Source organism: Ursus arctos, unplaced genomic scaffold, assembly GCF_023065955.2.
Source record: "Ursus arctos isolate Adak ecotype North America unplaced genomic scaffold, UrsArc2.0 scaffold_28, whole genome shotgun sequence".
NCBI lineage: Eukaryota > Metazoa > Chordata > Mammalia > Carnivora > Ursidae > Ursus > Ursus arctos.
In genome coordinates this window covers 33,788,082-33,813,959 of record NW_026622963.1, presented here as the reverse complement: position 1 = coordinate 33,813,959, position 25,878 = coordinate 33,788,082, and the positions used below count along the sequence as shown (strand labels likewise).

General features: G+C 56.5%; 1 protein-coding gene across 3 annotated transcripts; it reads left to right on the top strand.

The window, feature by feature from the left end:
- Positions 1 to 2,995: 2,995 nt before the first annotated feature.
- Positions 2,996 to 21,306, top strand: MAN2A2 (mannosidase alpha class 2A member 2). 3 transcript variants are annotated; one of them, XM_026510501.3, is made up of 25 exons: positions 2,996 to 3,136; positions 3,403 to 3,604; positions 4,420 to 4,569; positions 5,120 to 5,377; positions 5,448 to 5,592; positions 5,713 to 5,884; positions 6,292 to 6,419; positions 6,640 to 6,813; positions 7,222 to 7,408; positions 9,455 to 9,632; positions 9,956 to 10,158; positions 10,368 to 10,550; positions 10,722 to 10,836; positions 11,070 to 11,137; positions 11,265 to 11,430; positions 11,976 to 12,212; positions 12,448 to 12,570; positions 12,867 to 12,981; positions 13,216 to 13,349; positions 13,519 to 13,660; positions 15,753 to 15,886; positions 16,132 to 16,206; positions 17,648 to 17,842; positions 18,007 to 18,117; positions 18,677 to 21,306. In XM_026510501.3, the coding sequence occupies exons 3-25, from the start codon at positions 4,438 to 4,440 to the stop codon at positions 18,827 to 18,829; spliced, it is 3,528 nt and encodes a 1,175-aa protein (XP_026366286.2). In that variant the 5' UTR covers positions 2,996 to 3,136; positions 3,403 to 3,604; positions 4,420 to 4,437; the 3' UTR covers positions 18,830 to 21,306. The 3 variants fall into 3 exon arrangements, with proteins under 3 accessions (XP_026366286.2, XP_044244350.2, XP_026366287.2); XM_026510502.3 differs by lacking the exon at positions 16,132 to 16,206 and having other exon boundaries at positions 2,997 to 3,136; XM_044388415.3 differs by lacking the exons at positions 17,648 to 17,842; positions 18,007 to 18,117; positions 18,677 to 21,306 and adding an exon at positions 16,735 to 17,029.
- Positions 21,307 to 25,878: the final 4,572 nt, after the last annotated feature.

Here is a 25,878-nt window from a genome sequence, read left to right as displayed (position 1 = left end):
GGGGTACGACCCAGGTAAGAACTACAGCCACCTGGGTCCATTATCACCCAGGACATGGCCGCACATCTGTAACTCAGGGCCTGGCTGATATGCCTGGACCACTAGCTACACAGTGGAGTGACAGAACTCTGGGGCATGTAGTCTGGGGCACCGAACCTGGCTGGTGGTGACAAATAGACGACATGGATCTCCTACTTTCTGCTCAATGGTACTGCTGGGCAGTGACTGCTGATAGGCAGCTTTCTCCAGATATGGACAACAATTCCCATCTGCACTGCAGATGTGGGCCGTACCATTTAAAGACTCCTAAATGGGCCATGTTGCACATTTGGGTTCTCCAAACACATCCAATCAGACAGTGGTGCTTTTACAGCCAAGAGCACTGAGCAGTGGGTAACCACCTGCCGCATTCCCCGGACATTTCATGCACCGGCAGCTAGCAGGTGCCAACGAAAGATGAAATGTACTCTTAAAGGAAAAACTAAAAAAGATAAGTAGATGACCGAAGCTCAGCTCCCAGTGGCGTCCACCCTTGGGACAAGGCAGTGTGAATTCTGAACGTGGCAATTCCAGGAAAGGGCGGTTCTCATCCAGGTAGTGTTTAACTATAAGGTTGAGAAGGAGAAAAGAGGCCTCAACTGGCTGTAAGAGACTCAAATCCCATATTTAGTCCCCTCTACTCTTTTCTTTTCCCTTCACATCCCTACTTCCAGGAAACTAGGCCCTTGGAAACTACAGCAGCGAAAAAGAGCCAGGGGTGGGAGATCCGAACCTGGTGCTTCTCCTACTGCCCTGTTACGCCTGAGCACATTAGGCCTCTGCCGGCCTGCCAAACACAGACCAATGTGAAGTCTGTAGCACAATTGTTTTGCTCTGGGCTTCGTGCTGGCCAGTCAAGGCAGCATAGTCACAGTTCCCAACACCTCTTGCTGCACTCGAATTAATGAGTAAGGGAAGGTGGAGTAATCTATCTCTCGACTTATAAACAGGCTGGCTCTAAGGTTGATCCCCAGTGGCATCTGGGACATCGTGGTTTGGCTCCAAGTAGGGAGCCTGGCTGTGGTCGGTCCTCCACGTGGGTCTGACCATGCTCCTGGGAGGCACAGTTGCAGTCGCTCTCTCATCTGATGTTAAGACAAATGGAAAGGATTTGGTCCAAGCTCCCATCAGTACAACTAGCTCTCCGATGGAGTGGCTATGCTCCTGAAAAGAATTCTTAGCTGGATACATGAAAGGTTGGCGTGGCAGGAAGTAGAGTTGTAGGAAGCAGCTCTGACACAGCGCCCTGATGCCCTTGCCCAGCTCCCGATAAGCCACGAAGGTGAGGCTTGACCACAGAACCACCCAAGTCTTGGCCGAATGCATTGTGATTCTCCCTGGAGCCAGAGGACAGAAGCAGCCTGACAGTGTGGGGACATGCCACCAGGCCCTCTCTCATACCTCCTCCTAGTTCATCTGAGCGCGGGGCTTTCCACCTGGCCCCTCCCTCCACTTGGAGTGCAGCTGCAGGCCGTGAAAGTGTCCGATTGTCATCTGAGTTGGCTCCTTAGCCTCAGAGAGACCTACCACCTCGCTGCCTATCATCTGTCCCTCCAGTTCACTCCTGTCGTCTGGCTTGGGAAAGCTGACACCATGCTGGTCTTGCTTTTGCTGTCTGTGTGAGTAGAAAGCAATCTGGACCCACGGGGGCTTGCCGTCTCCTTACTGGCTGAGGCTACGGAAATGTGGCAGGCCCACGTAGCAGCTTCCATAGTGACTCTCGTGGTCCTGCTAGCCACCATGCTGTGCTTAGGGACTGCTGACCTCTTGACAGAGAGGAACATTTTGGGAGTGATGGAAATGTCTGTTTTGATCTGAGTGGTGATTATCCTTGTGCATACATTCATCAAAACTAAGCTTACACTTCAGACTTGTGCCATAAACTGTGAATTATACGTCGATTTAAAAAAAAATCACACACACACAAAAAATCACCAGGGAACAAACAAGAACTCTTGAAAATTATGATTGCCAAAATGAAAAATTCAATGGAAAGGTTGGAAGATAAATTTCTGAGAACACAGGGCAAAACACAGAGACAGAGGGGACCATGAACGTAGCCTAGGTTGAACAGCCTAGCACCAGGCCTTTCAATTCATAAATAAATCTAGAATGTTCGTGGTGATCAAAGAGATGGGAGTTAAAACAATGAGATGACAGTTCAAATCAAACGAAAGCTTTAATCAAACAAAAAACTAAGCAATATTCAACAGTTTGTCATCGACAGCACAATCCTTTGGGGAAGCAACAGAACGCCAAGTATGCTCGGTTACATCGGTCTTTACCCTTAAAGTCCAGGTAACCTGACTGCTGCCCATCTGTCCTAAGGTGATACTATAAACAGGAAATTGTGGAATTCATGGAGATGTTCACTGCGGTATGGTTTATGATGCTGCAAAATTACGAACCACTCAGATGCCCAATGAGAGGAGAACCACCACGAAAATGATGTCTTGTGGACGGGGTGACAAGCACGGAAAGGGGATAGCGATCAACGCACGGCACCCACGGGAGACAGCACCCCCTAGCCTGAGAAGCGTAGCCGCATCAAGCTAAGGCTACCCGGAGCAGAACAGGGCGGGCCCGGAAAATGAGCTTCACCGTTCGGCGCCTGAAATGGAGGAGGAATGTTTCCACTACCGCTTGGCAACGCGCTTACGCTAGTAAGAGCCAGAAAAATAAAGTTGCGCGCCCCTCGCGGAGGTCCCACAGCGCGCCGAGATCCGGCCCGGGCTGCGGCTGCGCACTGCGGCCACGCTGCCGGCGCCCCGGGGCGGTGGCGGGGAGCGCGCGGGAGGCGCCGGGCGGGCGGGGCCGGCGCGGAGAGGGTGTGGCAAGGCAGTCTCCGCCCCGCGCACTGGTCGGCCGGGCGGCCGCGGGAGGCGGGAGGGCGGCCGCGGGGCGGGCGCAGCGGAGCGCGCGGGCGGCCGTGGCCCCGCGGGAGCGCGGCTGCGGCGCGCGGAGCCGGCGGCGACGGACGGGCGGACGCCTGCCTTCGCCTGCGTCGCTGCCTCCGCGCGGGCCGCTGCCCCTGGGGATGTGAGCCGCGCAGCTCGGCCGGCTGGGCCCGGAGCGGCGCGGAGGCCGGCCGCGGACGGTAACGCGCCGGGCGAACCCGGGGGAGGGCTCCCGGCTGCGCGCCGGGCCGCGGCCGGGGTGGGCGGCAGGAGCGCGAGCGGCGCTTCGGGTCGCCGGCGGCCTGCGCTCCCGCGCCCGGCCGTTGTCGTTGCTGTCCCCGCGGCGGGGAGGGTCGGCGAGGGCCGCGGCGGGGAGGGCGGGCGAGGGCCGCGGCCGGGAGGGCGGGCCACCGAAGACCCGACGGCAGGTGCCTACCCAGCCTGTGACCCAACTCTCTCCCCGCAGCTCCACCCACTTTGGCCTAGACCCAGCCTCCAAGGGCTAAAAATATTGCCCGGAGGCTTCTGAGCGGAATCAGACCGTGCTAAGTAGGACACGCCGCGCAGAGGCGACAGAGCTCCTTGGCCCCAGGGCGGGAGTCAGTCTCCGGAGCGGCGGTTCCGCCTACGCTAGGCCCGCAGCTAGCGGCCTCCCTCCGGCCGAGCAGGCAAGTGGGGGCTCGAGGGCGGGGGCAGCGGGCACTGGTCCTCTGAAGTTGCCCCACCGCGGAGCAGCTGTGCCCACCTCTTGCTAGCCAAGGGACCTTCGGCACCAATCACTGCTGGCTTCTCAGGGGGTCCCCCAAGTGCTGTAGAAGCAAAGGCTGAAAGTTACCCACTGCAGGAATCTGAGCTAGCCTGGAGAAGACACAGGGCCCGCTTGACGTTAGAAATACAAGCTGCTGTTACTGCTTTGTAAACTCTTTCTGTTTTTCTTAATGAGAGAGGTGCTGCGCCAGGCACTCTCTGGTGGGCATCAGTCTGATCCAAGAGGGCAGGAAGAAAGGCTTTCCTGTCCATTTCTCGAAATCAAGCTAAATCCCAGTTTATTCTTCTGAAACTAGAAGCACGTGGCCAAGGAGGCTGGACACCCACCTCCTTTGCCTGGCTGTGTCTTTCTTGTAGGGAAGCTTGTTTTATAAGCAGGAGGCTGCGTGGTGCACTCTGGAGTCAGAGCTGGGAAGTTTGTTATCCCGTTGTGTTACCCTGGGAAGGAGCATCCTCTGTACCCTAGGGGCAGAGCTGCCACCAGGACCCGGCAGGACGAGCTTCAGACGTGCTCCTGGCACTTTCGGGGTCTCAGCCAAGAGAGGACGCTCCACAGCCAATGCTGGGATTTGATGCTTAGAAACTTGCTTTTCTCTGGAGTCAGGCAGATGGGTGTGCCTTGAGACTAGCACTCAGGAACTCTTCGGGGCATTTGGTGGAAAGACGAACAAAGGGATTTGCCTGCTGCAGCCGCATATGGTGTCCCTCCTGCCAGGTGTGTGTGGAGGCCAGTATGAAGCTGAAAAAGCAGGTGACGGTATGTGGGGCTGCTGTCTTCTGCGTGGCCGTCTTCTCGCTGTACCTCATGCTGGACCGGGTGCAGCATGATCCCACCCGTCACCAGAATGGTGGGAACTTTCCCCGGGTGAGTCATGCCTGGTTGCTAATCTCTTCATAGACAAGTCATCTGAGCTCAGGTCGAGAATCAGTGTCAGCCCAGGACAGGAACATTTCTTCCCGATAGACAGATTTTTAGAAACGCAAAGATAAAAACAATGATAGCAAAAAGGAAGAAGAAGGGAGAAACATGGACTGCCGTTCTGTCCTCCTGAATTCTTGGCAGACATTGCTAATGGATTGCAGCATTCTTTCCCACTAAGCCCGGATGCGGTCCTTGTCAGCACTGTGCTCCAGACGGGCCCCACCGGTTGTGGAGAATAGGCATTCGAGATGAAGTCCTCGCCTTCCATGAGCCAGGGAGCGAGGGTACTCCCAAGCCAAGTAGACTGTGGTCCTCTGTAGTGATTTGTAGATCTTCCCTTATCTGACCAGAGCCGTCCAGGCCTGTAGGCTCTTGGTTCTGCCTGCACTTGGGGAGGGAAGGATCCCAGTCAGGCCATGGGCAGCGGGCCCGTGCAGAGATCCTGCCTGCGGCACGGGGAGCCGTGGGTGATGGCTTTCGGGTCTTTTGGCAGAGCCAGATTTCTGTGCTGCAGAACCGCATTGAGCAGCTGGAGCAGCTGTTGGAGGAGAACCATGAGATCATCAGCCACATCAAGGACTCGGTGCTGGAGCTGACGGCCAACGCGGAGGGCCCGCCCGCCCTGCTGCCCTACTACACGGTCAATGGCTCGTGGGTGGTGCCCCCAGAGCCCCGGCCCAGCTTCTTCTCCATCTCCCCTCAAGATTGCCAGTTTGCTTTGGGGGGCCGGGGCCAGAAGCCAGAGCTGCAGGTACGGGTCGGCGCTGGCGGGGAGCTCCGGGGCTCGTGGGGGGGTGCTGAGCTGCTCTCCGGCCTGGCAGATGCTGACTGTCTCAGAGGAGCTGCCATTTGACAACGTGGATGGCGGCGTGTGGAAGCAAGGCTTCGACATCTCCTACAGCCCGCACGACTGGGACGCCGAGGACCTGCAGGTGTTCGTGGTGCCTCACTCCCACAATGACCCGGGTGAGCACCCCGCAGAGCCCTGGGAGCCGGGCTGTGCAGCGGGCTTGCTGATGGCAGAGGTAAGGGAGGGGCCGACGAAGACGCTGGCGTCCTTAAGGGGACCCTGTGTTGGCTCCCCAGGCTGGATCAAGACCTTTGACAAGTACTACACAGAGCAAACCCAGCACATCCTCAACAGCATGGTGTCCAAGCTGCAGGAGGACCCCCGGCGGCGCTTCCTCTGGGCGGAAGTCTCCTTCTTTGCCAAGTGGTGGGACAACATCAATGCCCAAAAGAAAGCAGCAGTCCGCAGGCCAGTGCCCTCTGGGGAGGCATGGGAGGGCTACCCTCTGGGCCCTGGGATGGGTGCCTGAGCAGCTGGAGGCCAAGTGGTGGGTGGCAGGGAGAGGCAGGGGAAGCAGGGCAGGGAGGAGTCACTGGTGTTAGGAGAAATCAGAGTCACGTGGAGCTGTGTGAAGAAGCGGAGAAGGAGCGCGGGGCCTGGCCCCGGGAAGTGCAGACAGAGGTCCAGAGAGAGGCAGGGTCAGGACAGCGTGAAGGTGTATGGGGGGAGAGGAGGGTGCACGTTTGTTCTGTCGGTCCCGGGGGTTGGGTGAGCGGGCTGGGTGAGGCCAGCGCACACAGGTCCTGGCGTCTTCTGGTTGGCAGGACTGGGCAGAGCCTCCCTGCCCCACACTGAGTGTGAGTCCTTCACTCCAGGCTGGTGGGAAACGGGCAGCTGGAGATTGTGACAGGAGGCTGGGTGATGCCGGACGAGGCCAACTCCCATTACTTTGCGCTCATTGACCAGCTCATTGAGGGACACCAGTGGCTGGAGAGAAACCTCGGTGAGTCTGGGCTCAGGAATAGGAGTCTGCCCCCATAGCCGGGCCCAGGGGACGGCCGGGGCCTATGAGGCGCAAGCATTGGTGGGGGAGGGGGTGGTCCCTTTCTGGGCTGATTTCCAGCAGCACGGGCCTGGCGTGATGGCAAGAAGGGAGCTGGGTCCCCAGCACCAGGAGGCCCAGTCCTGAGGTGTTCAGGCCCGCTGGCCCCGTGTCCTCTCAGGTGCCACGCCGCGCTCTGGCTGGGCGGTGGACCCCTTCGGACATAGCTCCACCATGCCTTACCTGCTGCGCCGCGCCAACCTGACCGGCATGCTGGTCCAGAGGGTGCACTACGCCATCAAGAAGCACTTCGCGTCCACCCACAGTCTGGAGTTCATGTGGAGGCAGACCTGGGGTAAGACCAGGTAGGGTGGAGGGGTCACAGGAGTGGTTGTCCCTGGGGAAGGACAGGGGGATGAGAAATAAGACCCGGTGTCTTTCGGAGCAGGCCGGCGAGCACCAGTGCAGACGGCCAGAGCGCTCTGCTCGTTCAGGTGGGGCCGGGCATCACGCTGACCTCTGGCCTCTGCAGGGCCTGCTGTCTCTACTGAGGGTCTGAGCACGCCCTGGAGGAGCTGTGGGCTCCAGAGCCCTCCGTGTGCCCCGAGCCTCGGCCTGCACACCGTCTGCAGCCTTCGGTCTGGTTTAGGCCGCGCCTCTGTCAGAGCTTCCGTGGCCAGAGCACGTCCCCACCCCGCTGCCGTCCCCGCGCTGGCTCCAGAGGCTGCCTGTGCTGGCTGACCGCCCGCTGTGTCTCCTGCAGACTCGGACTCCAGCACGGACATCTTCTGCCACATGATGCCCTTTTATAGCTATGACGTGCCCCACACCTGTGGCCCGGACCCCAAGATCTGCTGCCAGTTTGATTTCAAACGCTTGCCGGGCGGACGCATCAACTGCCCCTGGAAGGTGCCTCCCCGGGCAATCACAGAGGCCAACGTGGCCGAGAGGTATTTGTCCCCGGCCCGCGCTGGGCCATTTTCACTCCCCAGGGGAGCTGGGAGACCTGGTCTCGGTCTGGGCTCTGCTGCGTGGGCGTGCTTCAGGGTGTACCTCTGTAAAACGGGGGGTGGGCTCAGGTGGGGAGTACAGGCCCACAGCCGCTAAGGCGCCAGCTCTCTTACCGAGCCTCCCTGGAAAACTAGAGCAGCCCCAGGGCACCCCGTTTTCCAGAATGGTCTTATTTTCCCAAACGGGTCTGTTTCCCAGCCAGAGCCGGTTGACCGATTCAGAAGGGAACGTTTCTCAAAGTAGGTAAAGCTGCTCGCACCCTGTGGCCCAACACGCCTTCGTTTAGCGCGGGTGTCCTGCCTTTGCTCGAAGTTGGCCAGGATCCCCAGCGCTCGGGGACCCGGAATCCCGTTCAGATGCACATTCAGTCCTGCGCAAGAGCCCCCAGCCTCAGAGAAAGCACACCCGTCCCCTCGAGGGTCGTTAGGGACCCCTAAAGATGTCTCTGTTGCTGAAGTCTACCCCCCACCCCCCAGACTAAGACTGACCTAGAATGGTGAGTTGGCCGGCACCTCCGGGCCTTGAGAAGGTAACAGGTCGAACTGGTTTTCGTGTTGCAGTAACTCTGATTTCCATGGTGTCCAAGAGGTGAAACATGTGACCAGAAGGGAAAGAAAGTGGTCTTTTGTTTCTGAAACCCAGAAATCTGAACGCCGATTCTAAGCAGGCATCTGGGGCTGTTAAGGCGTGGTGGGTCCTAACGCAGCAGCTGTGACCTGCAGACGCCAGCCAGGTTTGCGGAGAGCAAGTCACGAGAGTGACTTCGTTTTCTCCTTTGAAAGGCTTCCTGGGCTGAGAAATTAGGGGAAAATGGTGTTCGAGGAGTCCTCTCCTGAGAACAGAGTAGAAAAGTACCATCAGGACCAGCACAGTTAAGCAGATTAGTGGCTGGTTGAACCAATGCACCCACAGTGTGCCAATTACTAGGTTGGTCTGAAAAGAGAAAGGGGATTTAATGAGAGGCTGCAAGGCTTTGTTTTTTATTGATTTTACTAGTAAGTTGACTGAAAAAGAAAATGACAAATGTGTATAGTTTCTGCTGTGTGTTCTAAGTGTTTTATATATATGGATTCCTTTAGTTCGTTTTAATTCTCATAACATCGTGATGGTAGGTACTGACGTTCTCGTTTTATAAAAACTGAGGCCCAGAGAGGTTAAGTAACTTGCCCAGGGTCACTCAGCCTAGTACTTGTGGAGCTGGCATAGGCTGGCTGATTCTAGGCTCTTCGGTGCTGCACTGTGCTGCTCACTGGTGGGCAAAGTGAAGCTGGAGTGTCAGAATCGGGATCCCACAAGATCTCAACAGGTTATGTGTGATGTGGGTCGAATCGAACCAGATGAGATTTACTAGAGCCAAACGTGAGGTCCCACCCTTAGTCTCAGAAAATAGAATAGAAAAGTTTGGGATGAGAAGAAGGGAACTTGAACCACAGGCATGGGAAACATGCACGCTGGCTCACGCCAGCTCCGTGGGGTGACCGTGGGGCTGCCAGAGACGCCCCTGTTGGTGCCTACCGCACACCGGCCGGCCCACCTGGACGCCCACATCCAGTGCCGGGCCCCTCGCTCTGAGGGACACAGACACAGGGTGCTGGGGAGCCGCTGGGGGTGGAGGGACCCAGAGGACAGAGGAGCTGGGCTTGCGGAGCCAGAAGGGAAGGCACGGAGGGGTGTGGCCCGTCTTCCATACGTCTGAAGGAGAACCCCGGGAGGAGGGGAGTGCTGCATTCTGTGTGGTGTGCAAGGGCAAACCATGGAGTCCAGGACCTGCAGCCAGAAACTGCACCCCAGCCTAGGAAGACCTCCCTGGGTGTCAGAACTGACTAGAGAACACGGGGCTCCCGGGGACAGGTTTCCCACTCCAGCAGGTTCCCACCGCAGACTCCTTGGTGGGTGTGTTCAGGGGCCCTCCGGGGCTGGCTCTGCTCCGTTCCTCTTCCAGCGAGATTCCACTTGGGCCCTTGCCCTCTCCCCCCACCCCGCAGGGCTGCGCTGCTCCTGGACCAGTACCGGAAGAAGTCCCGGCTGTTCCGAAGCAACGTCCTCCTGGTGCCCCTGGGGGATGACTTCCGATATGACAAGCCCCAGGAGTGGGATGCCCAGTTCTTCAACTACCAGCGGCTCTTCGACTTCCTCAACAGCAAGCCTGACCTCCACGTGCAGGTGGGAGGGGGCGCCGAGCTGGGGAGGGGGGCCCGGGGGGGTTCCTCGCAGTGCTGCAGCCTGGCCTGGCAGGTTACCAGCTCCCAGTTACCAGCTCCAGGGCAGGGGTTTGTGCCCGACTCTTGGGCAAGGGTCTCCCTTTTATGTCAGAATTCATTTCTGGGAGCCCCAGCGTCTGCGTGTGGTCCAGCAGGGTAGGATGTGCAGTGACTGCCTGTGCGTAGGCAGAATCCCTGCCCCTAGCACCCAGCCACAGCACTTGGGGGCCACAACTCCTAGAAACTCTGGAACTGATGGGAGTGGGTTTGGGGGGATCTCCACAGGCCCAGTTTGGCACCCTCTCTGACTATTTTGACGCTCTGTACAAGAGGACCGGGGTGGAGCCAGGGGCCCGGCCTCCAGGGTTCCCTGTGCTGAGCGGGGATTTCTTCTCCTATGCGGACCGGGAGGACCATTACTGGACCGGCTATTACACTTCCCGACCCTTCTACAAGAGCTTGGACCGGGTCCTGGAAGCCCACCTGCGGTGAGACTTACCCTCCCCCCCCTTCCAGGCCTGAGGGAGTAGACTAAGCCTTTGGTGTTTAAGGAGTTGCTGGATTGGGTTAGAATGCACTAGAAGGACTTGGAGACAAGGCAGGCAGAGACATGGTAGAAAGAAGGGGCGGGGCTTGCTGAGCCCGGGGCGGGGCCTGGAGTTGTCTGGGTAGGAGACTGACCTCTCTCTCTGGGCAGGGGGGCAGAGATTCTGTACAGCCTGGCTGTAGCTCATGCCCGCCGCTCTGGACTGGCTAGCCAGTACCCGCTCTCGAACTTCGCCCTTCTGACGGAAGCTCGGCGCACTCTGGGCCTCTTCCAGCACCACGATGCCATCACCGGCACCGCCAAGGAGGCGGTCGTGGCAGACTATGGCGTCAGGTGGGGCCTCTCCTCCTCCCATTGGGTCCATGCCCTTGCCCGCTGTCCTAAAGAAAGGCCGTGCTGGGCAGTCGTGGGCAGGCCTGCCAAGGGCTCTTCCTGCTGGAGAGGTGGACAGTCTGTCTGTGGCCATCTTCTCCATGGTCCCCCTCCCGTCCCTTGTCCCCCCAGGCTCCTGCGCTCCCTTGTCAACCTGAAGCAGGTCATCATCAATGCAGCTCACTATCTCGTGCTGGGGGACAAGGAGACCTACCACTTCGACCCTGAGGCACCCTTCCTCCAGATGGTGAGCCCCACTTCTCGATCTGCTTGGGGTGCTCTCTGGTGCGTGCAGTCCCATCCAAGAGCTGTGGTATGAGGGTGTTGCTCTTGTTTTCCTGCCTGCCCTGGACTGAAAGATCTGTGCCCAGTGCGGCCGGTGGTCCACAGCCAGGATAGGCAGGGGCTGGGGTGGAGACAAGACCCTGAGCCAGGCCAAGCCCTGTGACGGTTCTCCCGTTCCCACCCACTTAATCCCAGGATGACACCCGCTTAAACCACGACGCCCTGCCGGAGCGCACGGTGATCCAGCTGGATTCCTCACCCAGGTCAGCCAGACCAGACCAGGCGCAGAGGCGAAGCCCCTCTGGCTCCCAACACTGTCTTGCCCACACCTGCCTGAGCACCGCTGCCCGGGATCAGTGGCCTCCGAGGTGAACCTGCCTCTCTCCGCAGGTATGTGGTGCTGTTCAACCCCCTGGAACAGGAGCGGCTCAGCGTGGTGTCCCTGCTGGTCAGCTCGCCCCGGGTGCGCGTCCTTTCGGAGGAGGGTCAGCCCCTGGCTGTGCAGATCAGCCCACACTGGAGCTCTGCCACCGACATGGTCGCCGACGTCTTCCAGGTCAGTGCGGGCCGTGGGGTGGGTCCCAGCCCTCGCTGCCGACCCGGGGCCCCTCCCCGGGCCTGACTTTGCCTGTGACACCAGCCTCCCACCCTCCTGCTTCCTGCCCAGGTTGGGGACAGGGGTCCTAGGGAGGCGTTGCCCAGAAGACAGTCACTCTTGGGACTTGAGCGTGTCCTCAAAAGGAAGGTGAAGTTTGGGGGGGGGGGCAGGAGAATAGTAAAAACGGGGGCTAGGTTGCCCTGCCGTTCCTTCGCTCAGCACGTGTTCACTGACAGCTTAACACGTGCGTCCCGTTTCATAGTTTCTCAGCTATCACAGGAGACTCCTGAAAGTCTGACCAGAGGCAAGTGATGTCACCTCCACTTTCAGAGGCCGGGGTGGGGGGACAGAGGCCCCAGTAGGTACAGGCACCGGCCCAGACTTTCTCAGCGAGGACGTGAATGCCCCAGGACTAGAATCCCAGGCCCACGTCCAGAACGGATGCGCAGGCTGTGGGCTGTGCTTCTTCACCCCTCCCCTCCTCACCCCTCCCGCGCCGGCAGGTGTCTGTGCCCGTGCGCCTGCCGGCCCTGGGCCTTGGCGTGCTGCAGCTGCAGCTGGGCCTGGACGCACACCGCACCCTGCCGTCCTCCGTGCGCATCTACCTGCACGGCCGCCAGCTGTCCGTGGGCAGGCAGGAGGCCTTCCCCCTGCGCGTCATCGACGCTGGCGCCAGTGACTTCGCCCTCAGCAACCGCTACATGCAGGTCCGCTTCTCGGGCCTCACCGGGCTCCTCAAGGTAAAGCACCAGGGCCCGGGGCCAGGGAGGGCGCGCCGGCGGTGGGGTGGTGCCGAGCTGCCCCGGACTGGCGGCCGCGGAGCGGGCCGTCCTGGCTCCGGGGGCGGGGGGGGGGCGGGGTGGGCAGCATGGGGAAGCGGGGCTGGCTCCTCGGGGAACTTCGTCCGTGCCTTCCCAGGGGGCAGGCCTGACATGCCGCTGTGGGGCCAGGGGTCAGGGCTGTGTTTTTTGGCAGAGCATCCGAAGGGTGGACGACGAGCAGGAACAGCGGGTGGACGTGGAGTTCCTCATCTACGGCACCCGCGCGTCCAAAGACAAGAGTGGAGCCTACCTCTTCCTGCCTGATGGGGAGGCCCAGGTACCCTAAAGACGCCTCGCAAGCCCCGCAGGCCCTGGGAGGCCCCGCTGTTGGAGGGTACGAGGCGCCCCGTGAACTGAGGCAGTGGGGAGCGGCGCGGGCCTTCTCCGGGGGCCTTGCCGGCGCCGCCTCGGGAGCGGGGTGGGCTGAGCAGCGTCCGCTGGGGCCGTGGCCGGCCCAGCCGGGTGTCTCGGGCCGAGCCCGCCGGGAGCAAGCACTCCTGCCAGCGCCGGGCAGCTGCCGGCCCGCTTTGCCTTCCGTGCTGTGGCTCCAGCTGCCGCCTGCTCTGCCCCCAGCCCTACGTTCCCAGGGACCCCCCCGTGCTGCGTGTCACCGAAGGCCCTTTCTTCTCGGAGGTGGTTGCATACTACGAGCACGTTCGCCAGGTGGTCCGGCTTTATAATCTGCCAGGTGAGGCGGGTCAGAAGAAGGGTCCCAGCTGCACAGGCTTCGCCACGCTCTTCCTTCTGCGCGTTCTCTGCTCATACGTCTGTTCCCAGCAAACGTATCGTTAGAGACGGGGATGACGTTCATTCTCTTGGAGTGAAGGTCCTCCAGGAATGCTGGGAGTTGCTGGAGGCTGGGCACAGCCTCTCCCAGCCCAGTCTCTCAGGCCTCTCCGTGCTCTCCCTTTGTCCTGCCCAGGGTTGGAGGGGCTGTCTCTGGACATGTCATCCCTGGTGGACATCCGTGACTATGTCAACAAGGAGCTGGCCCTGCGTATCCACACAGACATTGACAGCCAGGGTATCTTCTTCACGGACCTCAATGGCTTTCAGGTGATTTCGGGGGCCCTGGAGACCACCCACAGAGGGCGCTGGGAGTGGCCTGCCCTGATGGAGGAAGAGGAATCCGCGGCGAGAGTGATCAGGGACTCCTTCAGACTGGGGGCCCCTTGGGCCCAAGTGGTGCCCGGATGCCCTTGACCTGCTGGCCTTGCCCTCCCAGGTGCAGCCCCGGCGCTATCTGAAGAAGCTGCCCCTGCAGGCCAACTTCTACCCCATGCCAGTCATGGCCTACATCCAGGACGCGCACAACCGCCTCACCCTGCACACCGCCCAGGCCCTGGGGGTCTCCAGCCTGCATGATGGTGAGTGGGGAGCAGGAGCTATGGGGAGGGTGGAGGGCGAGCTGGAAGGCCATCTGGGCCCCAGGCCTCCCCTCTCAGCGGGTCCCACCCATCTCCGGTTCGCATCACCTCCGTGCTTGGAGAGCATTGCCAGCTCCTGTCAGTCACACACGGGCATGGCAGGACATGGCAGGAAGGCAGACTCGTGCTGTCGCCCTCTCCCCTCTTGCAGGCAGCCATGGAGGTGATGGGGGCGGGGCGGAGGGCCCCTGTTGGGTCCCTTTAAGAAGCACAAGGGTATTGAACAGTGATTCTCAACTGACGTGTGCGGCGCCGTTTTCCTGGCCAGGGATAGAAGTAGGGATAATTGGAAAAGTGCGTTTGATGTTATAATGAAATACTTAACAGGGCCCCTGGGTGGCTTAGTTGGTTAAGTGTCCGAGTCTTGATTTCGGCTCAGGTCGTGATCTTGGTGTTGTGAGATCAAGCCTTGTGCTGGGCTCCATGCTGGGCATGGAGCCTGCTTGAGATTCTCTCTCTCCCTCTCCTCCACCTCTTTTTTTTTTTTTTTTTTAGGATTTTATTTGACAGAGAGAGACACACAGCGAGAGAGGGAACACAAGCAGGGGGAGTGGCAGATCTCCCTCTCCCCCACCTCTTGCTCTCTTGCTCTAAAAAAAAAATTTTTAGTTAAAAAATATTAAGCAAAGGAGAAAAATATATACTGTTTTCCTACTAATGGTCATTAAAAGAGAGAATGACGTTCTTAAGAATTGAAACAAAGTCATGAGGGGTACTGGGCCAGAGCTGGGCATGCCGGGCAAGCTGAGGTGGCTTCCGTGTCCTCAGGGTGGAGTGAACAGTTTGCACTTGGCCTCTGAGGCCTTCATATCTTCCATGTTTGGGTTGGAGCCTTTGTGCAAGGCTCAGCCGAGAGTGCCTGGTCCAGGCTGTGCAGGGGGGGCCCATGGCCGGGGCCGTGGAGGCCTGACCCCCTGCTAAAGGAGTGTGGCTTTGCTGCCCCTTTGCCCGGGATCAGCCCGCTGTCAGACTGCCAGGCTCTGTCTGCGCCATCGACTGCTAGCTGAGCCCGGTGTCCCCACTTGGTTCTCTCTGCCCTCTTGGGAAATAGAGTGCTCAGAGATTATTGTTTAAGATTTTATTCATTTACTTGAGAGGGAGAGCAAGACAGCATGACTGAGCAGGGGACAGAGACAGAGGGAGAAGCAGCCCCCCTGCTGAGCAGGGAGCCCAACATGGGGCTTGATCCCAGGACCCCAGGATCACGACCCCAGCTGAAGGCAGACGCTTAACCGACTGAGCCACTCAGGCGCCCTGAGATTAGTGTTTTATACGTATGGGTCCATTTTAGGACTTTTGGATATCTTTCCAAAAAAGATTGCTCAGGGTAAAAAGACTTAGGAACTACAGAAGTCAAAATCGGGCTGGGGAGAGGGATCGGGCCACCTGAGTGGGCTCCCTCAAGAGATTCTTAAAAAAACAAGTGCTGGGAAAAATCCTCCCGCCGACATATGTCAGCTTTGCGGTGAGCCCCTTCCCCAAGCATATTTTACAAAGAAAGCCTAGGCGATCGTCCGCCATCTCTTCTCTCCAGGGCAGCCCTAGATGATACCTAATTTGAACTTCAGTCTGATCTACCGTCTGCCTGTCCTCCGTGCTCTCCTTGTGACGGATGAGGCGGCCGAGCTGGAGTCCGTCCCAGCGTAGAGCAGGGACGGGTGGGCATGTGTTCTAGTCACAGCAGAGTCTGCCCCAGCTGCCCGGCCTCGGGCCTCTGCAGCAAGAGCTGTGGGCCGTCCAGGGCAGTTCTGTGCCTGCTCCTTTACTTCCCTGAAGTGGCCAGTCCAGATATGGTCCCCAGCCTGAGCTCCCGGGCCTGCCCCCGGTCCTGAGGTGCAGGCCCTGCCCGCTCGGGGCCTCTGGCTTCCTCTTCTGTGACACTGGCCCTTCACTCAGCCCCCTTCCAGCTCCGGGTCCCACGGCTCTTCGGGTGTTTCCCTCGGGGCCTGGGGTTGGGATTCTTCTTCCAAAGCCCGATATCTGCTTGGGAATGGGGGGTCGCAGGCCCAGGGCTCACAGTTAATGTCCCCAGGCCAGCTGGAGGTGATCCTGGACCGACGGCTGATGCAGGACGACAACCGGGGTCTGGGCCAAGGGCTCAAGGACAACAAGAGAACCTGCAACCATTTCCGCCTCCTGTTGGAGCGGCGAACGCTGGGCAGTGAGGTAAATTCTGCGCCTCCCTCCCCGGGAGCCAGGTCAGGCTGGTCCCTTGGGCGGCAGAGCTAGAGGTGGGCGAGGGGTAGTGAGAGTAGGGCTCTTCCTGGGGTGTGGGGCGTGCGTCTGACACTCTGCCGCTCCGTCTCCCACAGTATCTCCCGCCTTCCTCTGTGCCCCCCCCACCCCCCACCGTGTCCTCTGGCCCTCTGCTCCAGCCCCGTGCATCTCATGGCTTTCTTTGCCCCCACCAGCCTGGCTTTTTCTCCAAACTGGCAGCCATGTTTAGGGACTTGGTCTTTCACAGCAGCAGGAGCAATAACCTTGAGGTAAGGGCCAGCGATGGGTGTCGAGCTAGTGTTAGCGAGTTGTAGCTGGAGTCGGAACCTGCCACTCAGTCCCCCGAGCCTGTGGCTCAGCCCTCACTCACCGAGGACCTCCTGAGCACGTGCTGTGCTCGAGGCCCGAGAGGGACGTGAGCATCTGCGTCACTGACCCTGTTCTCTGGGACTTCGCTCGGGGGTAGGGGTGGGGGGCAAGCTCTGTGTGTAAAACTAAGGTGGAAATATGCCCCCCGGTGCTGAGGAGCGAGAGAACATCGTGAGCCGGGGGGGACGGAGGGCAGCTTCGAGAGGACGAGTCAGCCAAGCACAGCTGTGATGAATGGGGGTCTGGTCTCATCCGGGAACAGAGGCGTAGAGTGGAAGGCAGGAGAGACCGCGTGAACGGGGAACAGCAGTGCGTTCACTCAGCTAGACCGGAGCTGCTTGTCCGGTGTGGTAGCTTCTAACCACGTGTGCTTATTTAAGTGAATTAAAACTAAATACAATACCAAATTCGGTTCTTATTCGTACCAGCCACGTTTCGAGTGCCCAGTGGCCACACATGGCTAGCAGCTACTCGATCATCCCGCGCAGGTAAAGTGTGTTTCTGTCTTTGCAGAAACTTCTAGTGCCCGTGGCTGGGCTAGCATGAGGTCGGGGGTTGTTTGGGGCCGACTGTAGTGGGCCTGCAACGGCTGCTGGGAGAGTCTGGACTTTAACTGGAGGCCAGGGAGGGGCCGGAGCAGGAAGGCTCTGCCCTAAGCCTGTCGCTCTGACACCAGGAGTAGGGTGGGTCTTCAGGGAGACTGGAGGCGGGTGATGACTTAAAGGCTGTTCACGCAGGAAATGTCGGGGGCTCGAGCTGAGCCACTGGAGGGAGAGGTCGGGGGTGGGAGTGAGGACACTGCTGGGGGGGGCGTGGAGGACAGCGGAAGTGAGAGATTCTGGGCAATTGGAAGGAGGGGGGCGCTAGGCACAGAAGTACAGAACATGGACAGGTGGCCGCCTTAGAGAAAGTCCAGGGCAGCCACCTAAGCAGCAGTCCTCGGTGGACACAGCTGTGGGGACCCCCAGGCCCGAGGACCAGGGCTGGTGCTGTGGACGTGGGGCCGTACGTGGAACCGTGGGATCGCTCTGGGTCCTCCCTCCATCCGTGCGAAGCACACATCCGTCTGTCTCCCATTCTCCCCCCTGAGAATCTGCGTGATGGGGGATGGTGCTTAGGGTCCGGGGTGTGTGCTTGTGGTAGCGTCACAGAAGCAAAAACCCCAAAAGTTGAGGAGAGAGGGCCTAGTAAATAGTCCTTTCTAGGTTGTGTGAGGTGGAAAGTGGCCACACGGGAAGGGTCCTGCAGCATTCCAGACACATCGGGGAAGCTGTTTCCATGGGAACTGACCTGGGCGTGCATTTACCCTCCCTTCACCTGCATCTCGGGCCAACCTTGCAGGTCCACGATGGCCGCTCCACGAGCTACCCGTCCCTTCTCAGCCACCTGACCTCCGTGTCCCTGAATACCCCAGTGCTTGCCCTGCCCGTAGCCAAGAGGCAGCCCCCGAGCCCCAGTCTGCGCTCGTTCCATCCCCTGGCCTCCTCTCTGCCCTGTGACTTCCACCTGCTCAACCTGCGTACGCTGCCGGCCGAGGTGAGTGTCCTGCTCCGCTCTGCACCTGCAGGGCCAGACCCTGGCCTTTCCTCAGCCAGACTCCCGCCCGTCCCGGTACCGCCTGCTGGGGAGCAGTGCTGCTCCGCCGGTGAGCCCTGAGCGGCCCCGGCCCCCCCACCGCCCCTTGTGTGTCTGTCACCCAGGACGATGCCTTGCCTTCGGCGGAAACCGCACTCATCTTACACCGCAAGGGTTTCGACTGTGGCCTTGAGGCCAAGAACTTGGGCTTCAACTGCACCACAAGCCAAGGCAAGGTGAGCGGGGCCCAGGTATGGGCGGGAAAACGGGGAAACTGCCATGAGGTGGGCAGTGAGGATGGGACTGGGGGTGGGGGGTCCCTCGGGCATTTTGGAGAGAAAGGGAGAAGCTGTTGATGAGTGTTTTCAAAGCAAGCGAGGCCTGGCGGGGGCGCGTTCCAGGCGAGGCATACAGCTGGAGAACTTGTGCTCTGTGAGCCGGGACCGCTGTCAGACAAGGTGGAAAACCCCAGAAGCCACCATGCTGCTGTTCTGTAAGCTCTATTCATGGCTTAAGCCGGGGCTGAGACGTGCCTCCCCGTGCCACGGCCCGTGCAGCACTGGCGGGTCCAGACAGGGTCCCTGTCCTCAAGGAGCTCACGGCTCAGTGGGGTGCTACTTACCCTGCGGCCCACGGGCAGGCTTCAGAGCTGGGCACACATCAGCGAGCCCCAGAGACTCCACACAGACTCGCACGTGCCGAGAGGCACCACGTTGGTGATGGGCCAGGGCCTCCGTGAGGTTCTTCACCGAGAAGAGCCCCCAGCACAGCTGTGTTCCGTGTTCCTCTCCACAGGCGGCCCTGGGGAGCCTCTTCCACGGCCTGGACGTGGGCTTCCTGCAGCCGACCTCCTTGACGCTACTGTACCCTCTGGCCTCACCCTCCAACAGCACGGACGTCTATCTGGAGCCCATGGAGATTGCCACCTTTCGCCTCCGCTTGGGCTAGGGCTTCCTGTGGCCTGAAGAGAACGTTCATCCGCAGAGACTGCCTCTTATGCACGGTTGGGTTGGACAAACCGGACAGGTATCCTGTCCCGATCTACCTCTCAGAACTGTGACACGCTGGGCTCCGCCCTCATTTTCTGTTTATCGTTGCTTCTGTGTTCGCTGGCAGCCGCCAGCCCAGCGTCGGGTAGACAGGGCAGACGCTCGAGGGACGGTGGCAGGAGCGCCCTTAGTCAGAGTGGGCGATGCCAGCCTCAGCTTTGGGTTGTGAGTGGCACCTGGCCGCGCGCGGGCTCAAACACCCACCGCTCTCCCATGATGGGATGGAGGAGAAGTAGGGTCAGAACAGGGAGGGCAGGCTGGGCGGGTAGCAGCCCAGTGCCGGGGTCACTGTAGGCAGGAGCTGGCTCGAGGGGGACCCCCTGGTTATGGAGGGACTGCTGGGAGGAGGGGGTGGGGACCCGGAGTCACAGTGGGGTGGAGGAGGAATCCCTTTCTGTGACGGCTCTGCCATAAGTGCCCCCCGGCCTGCACGCCCCCACTCGGGGCTGTGGTGCGGCAGGAAGGACACGCTAGAGACCATGTCATGGCCAGAGGTCAGAGGACACTTCAGATACCAAAACCCCCCTCTCATCATGGGCACTTGGTCTGTGTGTTGGTGTGCGGGATGGTGGCAGGGACGTTGGGGGTCCACCATCGTACGTGACCGCTTTTTGGTTCCTGCACTCTGTACACCACCGTCCTGGGGAGCCCTTTCCCGTCCTGGGGAGCCCCTTCCCATCCTGGGGCATTTGGTCCGGCACACTTCCTCTCACTGGAAAGAAAGTGAAGCCGCCAAGCGCCCATGAGCGTGAGCAGTTTGAGAAGGCTTTCAGCCCCATCACTGCAGTCAGGGCACGAAGCTTCACCTTTGGGTCACCCTTCTACAGAAGTGTTCGAGTCCTGGCACAGGGACTGGGGACACATAGCGCAAATCAGGAGGCAGTACGGCCGCTCATCCACCTTCATTTCAGCTTCGATTAATAGAGAAAAGGTTTTGATAGTCTCTATAGATGCTGAAACAACATTTGGTAAAGTTTAAGATCTATCCCTTATTAGAAACCTTAGTAAGTTAAGATTACAAAGAAACATCCTACTCTAGATAAAAAACGTCTATCACAAAGCAGCAGTTAATGACATTTGAAGAGTCCGACACCATGGGCATTCCCATACAAGTCGGAAAGTAGCCAAGGACGTATCACCAGTTAGCAGTGTCCTGGCACTGTCACCCCCGCAGGAGAGCAGGTGAAGGAGAGGGGGTTACAGCTGTCATTGTTTGCAGACGATAGCACGGCCGACCTATAAAATCTAAGTGAGTCAGCTGGGGACCCCGGGCCATTCTGTGAGTGGACTCAGACGGTAGACACGATGCCCCTGTGAAGATTCCGGTTCTCTCCGAATCAGCCCACGAGTCAGTGTGTTCCAGCACGATTGGATGCTTTGGGAATTTGATGAGTTCTCAAGTTCACTTGAAAGAGTAAATATGTGAGAATATTAAATTCTGAATGATGGTGAGTCGGGGCGGAGAGCAGCGAGGGGTAAAAGGCACGTGTCCTGCACCACTGCCCCCAGGACTCCCAAGCGCCCAAGAGTGGCCCCTGGGACCTGGGCTGTGCTCGGACAGACCGGCTGATGGAACAAAAGGCAGAGTCCAGAAGCAGACCCCCAGGTAGATGGGAACTGAGTGGGATAAAAGAAGTATTTGAAGTGGGGAAAAGAGATGGATTGTTTAATAAATAGGACTTTAAGACAGCTGGCCCTCAAAGTAAGAGTTAGCTCTGTCGCTCACAGTTTCCACCAAAATTCGTTCCAGAGGGAAGAAACCAAAGAAGTTAAACTACAAAATTACTGAAGGAAATACAGGAGATTATTATACCTCCGGTGTGGGAAACTCTGTTTTAAATATAACATGAAACCTGAAAGATCTAGTAAGGGAAAAGATAAACAGATGTTACCACCCCAGAATATTGGAAGTTTATGTATGATGGAAAACATCAGGGTTACAACACAAATGACAGATTGGGAGAAAATGTTTGTAGCAGTTCCAATATTGATGAATTAATTACTTCAGGAGAAAAGCTTGTTTTGGGGTCCTTGGAGAGGGTCCCCCGGGCCTGCTCAGCAGCTTCCCGAACATGAAGAGTTCTTCCAGGTTATCCAGGGCTGTTGTCGCCAACATCGGGCCAGGGCACTGGAATCCTGTCTAAGTCGTCGTGGAAGAAATAACACGATCGATGTGAGGTGCTCAGCACAGAGTGCCCGGTACGTAGAGGAGCTCACTAAACAGGGACCGTAATCTTCTTAGTAAAGGACATAAGCAGTGAGACCACAGCAGGTGGTATTTTCTAGTATCCTATGACTTGTAATCAAAAGATAAGGGAGACTCTGTGAACCCCCCCTTGGAAATGAGCAGAATAAAGGCTACTACCTTTGGAGGTCTTAGATGTACCGTGGAGTTATTCATCTGCCAGGAACAATGTTTAATCCTGCACACCGGCCTTTTAGAACTCCTCCAGGCAGCATTGTTCACGGCGAGGTCCAGAATCACCGGGAGTGTTTGTTTCAGGTCCAGCTTCTTGGCCTGTCCTGGCGAGGGCTGCCCCTCACCTGGATGTGGGATGAGGGGCCCTTGGAGCAGAGACCGAGACTCGCTGAGACTGCCCTATACCAAGAACCAGAGACAGACCCTGTCATGCGTGGGAGGGCAAGCAGATTCCAGGGCACCATCTACTGAACCCATTTCTGGGAGCAGCAGAGAATCTGCATTTTTAACAAGCTTCCAGGTGATTCTTTTGCACGCCGTAATTTGGAAATGGGCCTATGATTTTAAGGCAAGCAGCAGTCCTTTACCACGGAGCCTGGCACTGAGGCCTCCGTTCTGAGGGTTACAATCATAATTAGAACCAGGACATGACGCAGAAGCAACTTCAACCCCTGGACCTAGAATTCTCTTCCTCCCTGCACCCCTCCAGCCACTTAGAACTACCCCATTTCCACGAAGAAAGGAATGCTGGGAAGGCGGACCAAAACCAAGAACCGACTCGTCATGTGCAGGCCGAGCCAAGCACGGACTGTGCTTTGCCTCGGCTTCCCGGGGCGGGGGTGGGGTGGCAGAGAGACCCGTAGAAAGAATGGCATCTCTCAGCAGAAGCTCACCTGCCTGCCCCACTGTCACAGCGGCCGGCTAACTGCACTGACGCCCTCCCGGAGGAGGAAAAGCACAGTCTGGGTGGTGGGAACGAGGCTCACCGCCCAAAATGGAGATCTTTGTTTTTCACTAACAAAAGTGTGTACAAGTAAACGCTTCGAGGGGCAGTTCTCATAGCAAGAACAGGTGAGAGAGGAGGAGGCCAGATCCTTCAGAACAAACCTTGATTTTACTTAGGGTCTGTGGGAAATCAATTCAGAACTTCTTAACGGTTACCAGGACCAAGTGGATCTGCAGAGGGTCTCTGTCCATTCTGGGTCCTGACTTTGGACCCTCCTAACTGAGGATAAGCCTGAACTGAAAGTGGGCACAGGAGACCCGGATGGGTGGGAGATGAGGACTTCCCAGCCCTTGGGATGTGACAGGGTTGAGGATGTAAAACCCAGCACCAAGTATGGAAGCCTCGAGGAGCTCTCGGGGGAGGGGGAAAGTCAAGTTTCCCTGTCCGTGGGCCGAGGGACTCGCATTGACCCAGAACGGAGAGAAGAGCGACAGCCCTAAGCAAATGGGAAGCTGCCCAGCTCAAGGGAAAGAGCAGTGAAGGGGACCCGTGCCGGGCCGTCGGAGTCCACGTGGGACACATAGGTGACCGAGAATGACCAAGCAATGCCAAGAGGCCAGAGCCAGGCCGAGTGAGGAGCACAGGACGAGAAAGCAAAGAGGCTGCAAGGAAAAACATGACAAAATATAAGCAGCCCCAAACAATACTTTATTGAAATAGAGTGTGTGTGTGTGGGAGAAACACTGGACTTGGTGCAGACGACACAGAGACCAGTGGATTTGGAAAGCAGAGCTGAGGAAATCACTTGAACACGCCACAGAGCTAAAAGGAAAATGCAAGAGAGGTGAAGAAATATGGCAGATAGGGGCGCCTGCGTGGCTCAATCTGTTGCGCAACTCAGTTTTGGCTCAGGTCATGATCTCAGCGTCCTGGGATCGAGCCGGGTGTTGGGCTCTGCACTCAGCGGGGAGTCTGCTTGAGACTCTCTGCCCTCTGTCCCTCCCCCTGTTCGCGTGTTCTCTCTCTCTCGAATAAATATGTAAAATCTTAAAAGAAAAAAAAATATGGCAGATAGACTTGGAAGCATTGACATAATGTTTAGTAGCACTTTTGGGAGAGACTAGTGAGTAGGGAAGAAGAAACCGTCAAAAGGATAGTGGGTGCGTTCTTCAGAAACGAAGACATGTATGAGTCCTTGGAATGAAAGTATGCACCAAGTTCCAAGAAACGGATGTCTTGTGCGCTCACTCTCTGACAAATAAAAATAATAAAAAAGGGAATGCATAAAGAAAATACTGTCCATTCATATAATGAAATACTACAAAGTAGTGTAAAGGAATGAGCTAAAAACATTCATGTGCATTGATATGGATAAAAGCATTGCTAAAGGAAAAGAAAGTTACAGGGGTGCCTGGCTGGCTCAGTCAGTAAAGCATTGCAACTCTTGATCTCAGGGTTGCAAGTTCAAGCCCCATGTTAGGTGTAGAGATGTCTTAAAAAAAAAAAATGTTACGGAGTGATACATACTTACGACAAAATACTCCAAAACAAGTACTATAAGGACAGTCTTTTCAACAAATGGTGCTGGGAAAATTGGATATCCACATATAAAAGAATGAAGTTGGAAACTTACACCATACACAAAAATTGAAATGGATCAAAGACCCAAATGAAACTGCTAAAACTATAAAACTCTTAGAAGAAAACAGGATGAAATCTTCATGACATTGTGGCAACGATTTCTTAGATAGGACACCAAAAGCATAGGCAATAATCCTTCTGGAAAAGAGTCACCATTCTAGGTGTCATTAAGATATTCATGAATTGTGGGAAGAAATAAAAATATCAACATTTACAGGATTCTAATTTGGAAAAGTTGATTCCTACCCTCATGGATGACTTTGCGGGGTTCATGACGTCCGTGGAGGAAGTCACTGTGGATGTGGTGGAAACAGCAAGAGAACTAGAATTAGAAGTGAAGCCTGGGGACGCCTGGGTGGCTCAGTAGGCTAAGCGTCTGCCTTCGGCTCAGGTCATGATCTCGGGGTCCTGGGATCGAGTCCCACATTGGGCTCCTTGCTCGGCAGGGAGCCTGCTTCTCCCTCTGCCCTTTCCCTTGCTCTTGCTTTCTCTCTCTCTCCCCCTCTTCCCCTCTCTCTGACAAATATCTTAAAAAAAAAAAAAAAAAGCCTGAAGATGGGACCGCATTGCTGTGATCTCATGATTAAGCCTTGAACGGATGAGGAGTTGCTTCTTGTGGATGAGCAAAGAAAGTGGTTTCTTGAGATGGAGTCTACTGGTGAAGCTACTACAAAGACTGTTGAAATGACAACAAAGGATTTACAGTATCACAGAAACTTGGATCGACTCCCATTTTAAAAAATTCTACTGAGCCTGGCTCAGTTGGTAAAGCATGTGACTTTTGATCTTGGGGCTATAAATTTGAGCCCCATGTTGGGTACAGAGATTACTTAAGAGAAGTTCGAGGGGCGCCTGGGTGGCTCAGTTGGTTGAGTGTCCAACTCTTGATCTCAGCCCAGGTCTGGATCTCGGGGTTGTGAGTTCAAGCCCCGCATTGGCATTGGGCTCCATGCTGGGCATGGAGCCTATTTAAAAAAATAAAGAGGTTCTATGGGTAAAAGGCTATCAAACAGCCCCACCCACTACAGAGAAATCGTTAGTGAAGAGAGTCAATCAGTGCAGCAAACTTAATTATTAAGAAACTGCCACAGCTGCCCTACCTTCCGCAACCACCACCCTGATGAGTCAGCAGCCACCAACAAGGCAAGATCCTCCACGAGCAAAAAGATTACAACTCACTGAAAGCTCAGATGATGATTAGCGTTTTTTGGGCAATAAAGTATTTTTAAATTAAGGTACGCACACTGTTTTCTTAAAGACATACTGCTATTGCACACTTAATACACTACAGTATAGTGTAAACATAACTTTTATATACACTGGGAAACCAGAAATTTCATTTGACTCGCTTAATTGTGGTACTCCCTTTATTGTCGTGGTCTGTAACCGAACCCACAATATCTTCGAGGTATGCCTGTAATCTCAAATGGCTCAGGGGGAAAAGTTACTTACTCTGTACTTCCAACTTTTAAGTTTCTGATTGTTTAAAAATATAGAGTTAAGGGCACCTGGGTGGCTCAGTCAGTTAAGTGTCCGACTTTCAATTTTGGCTCAGGTCATGATCTCATGGGTTGTGAGACTGAGCTCCTTGTCAGGCTCCCTTCTCACTGCTTAGGTATTCTCTCCTTCTGCCCCTTCTCCTGCTTGTGCATGCGCTCTCTCTCAAAATCTTAAAAAAAAAAAAAAAAAGTAAATAAAAATGTTTTTAAAAGCCCAATAGTGCAGCAAAAAGAGGGGGATTGTGGTCCTGATTCTGTCACTGTCCCATCTGTTTGACCATTAACAAGTCTTACCTCCCTGAGCTTCACGTTTCGTTTCTGTAAAATGAGAACAGTATCCCTGCCCTGCACTACCTTGTCTGGTTATTACACAGAACAGATGAAGTAACACCTGTGAAACGGTTTTTTTGTACATCAAGCACCCTGTGTGATAATTTACCTCTGAATTCTGTAAGTAACAGGATTTTTATTAAATGTCCTGAAACCTTAATTTAAGGCCATTTAACAGCTGCAGATACATATATTATTTGATATTAAATAGTTATTTTTATATATATAAACTGCAGGTATATCAATTTAATAGTATAGTAATAAATATACTTTTATATATTACTATACTATTTATTTATATATAAGTATATATGCAAATATATATATTTAAG

Coding starts and splice junctions, on each gene's coding strand:
- MAN2A2 (XM_026510501.3), top strand. CDS start 4,438: ATGAAGCTGAAAAAGCAGGTGACGGTATGTGGGGCTGCTGTCTTCTGC. Junction 4,570..5,119: donor ATGGTGGGAACTTTCCCCGG/GTGAGTCATGCC, acceptor GTCTTTTGGCAG/AGCCAGATTTCTGTGCTGCA. Junction 10,551..10,721: donor GTGGCAGACTATGGCGTCAG/GTGGGGCCTCTC, acceptor TTGTCCCCCCAG/GCTCCTGCGCTCCCTTGTCA.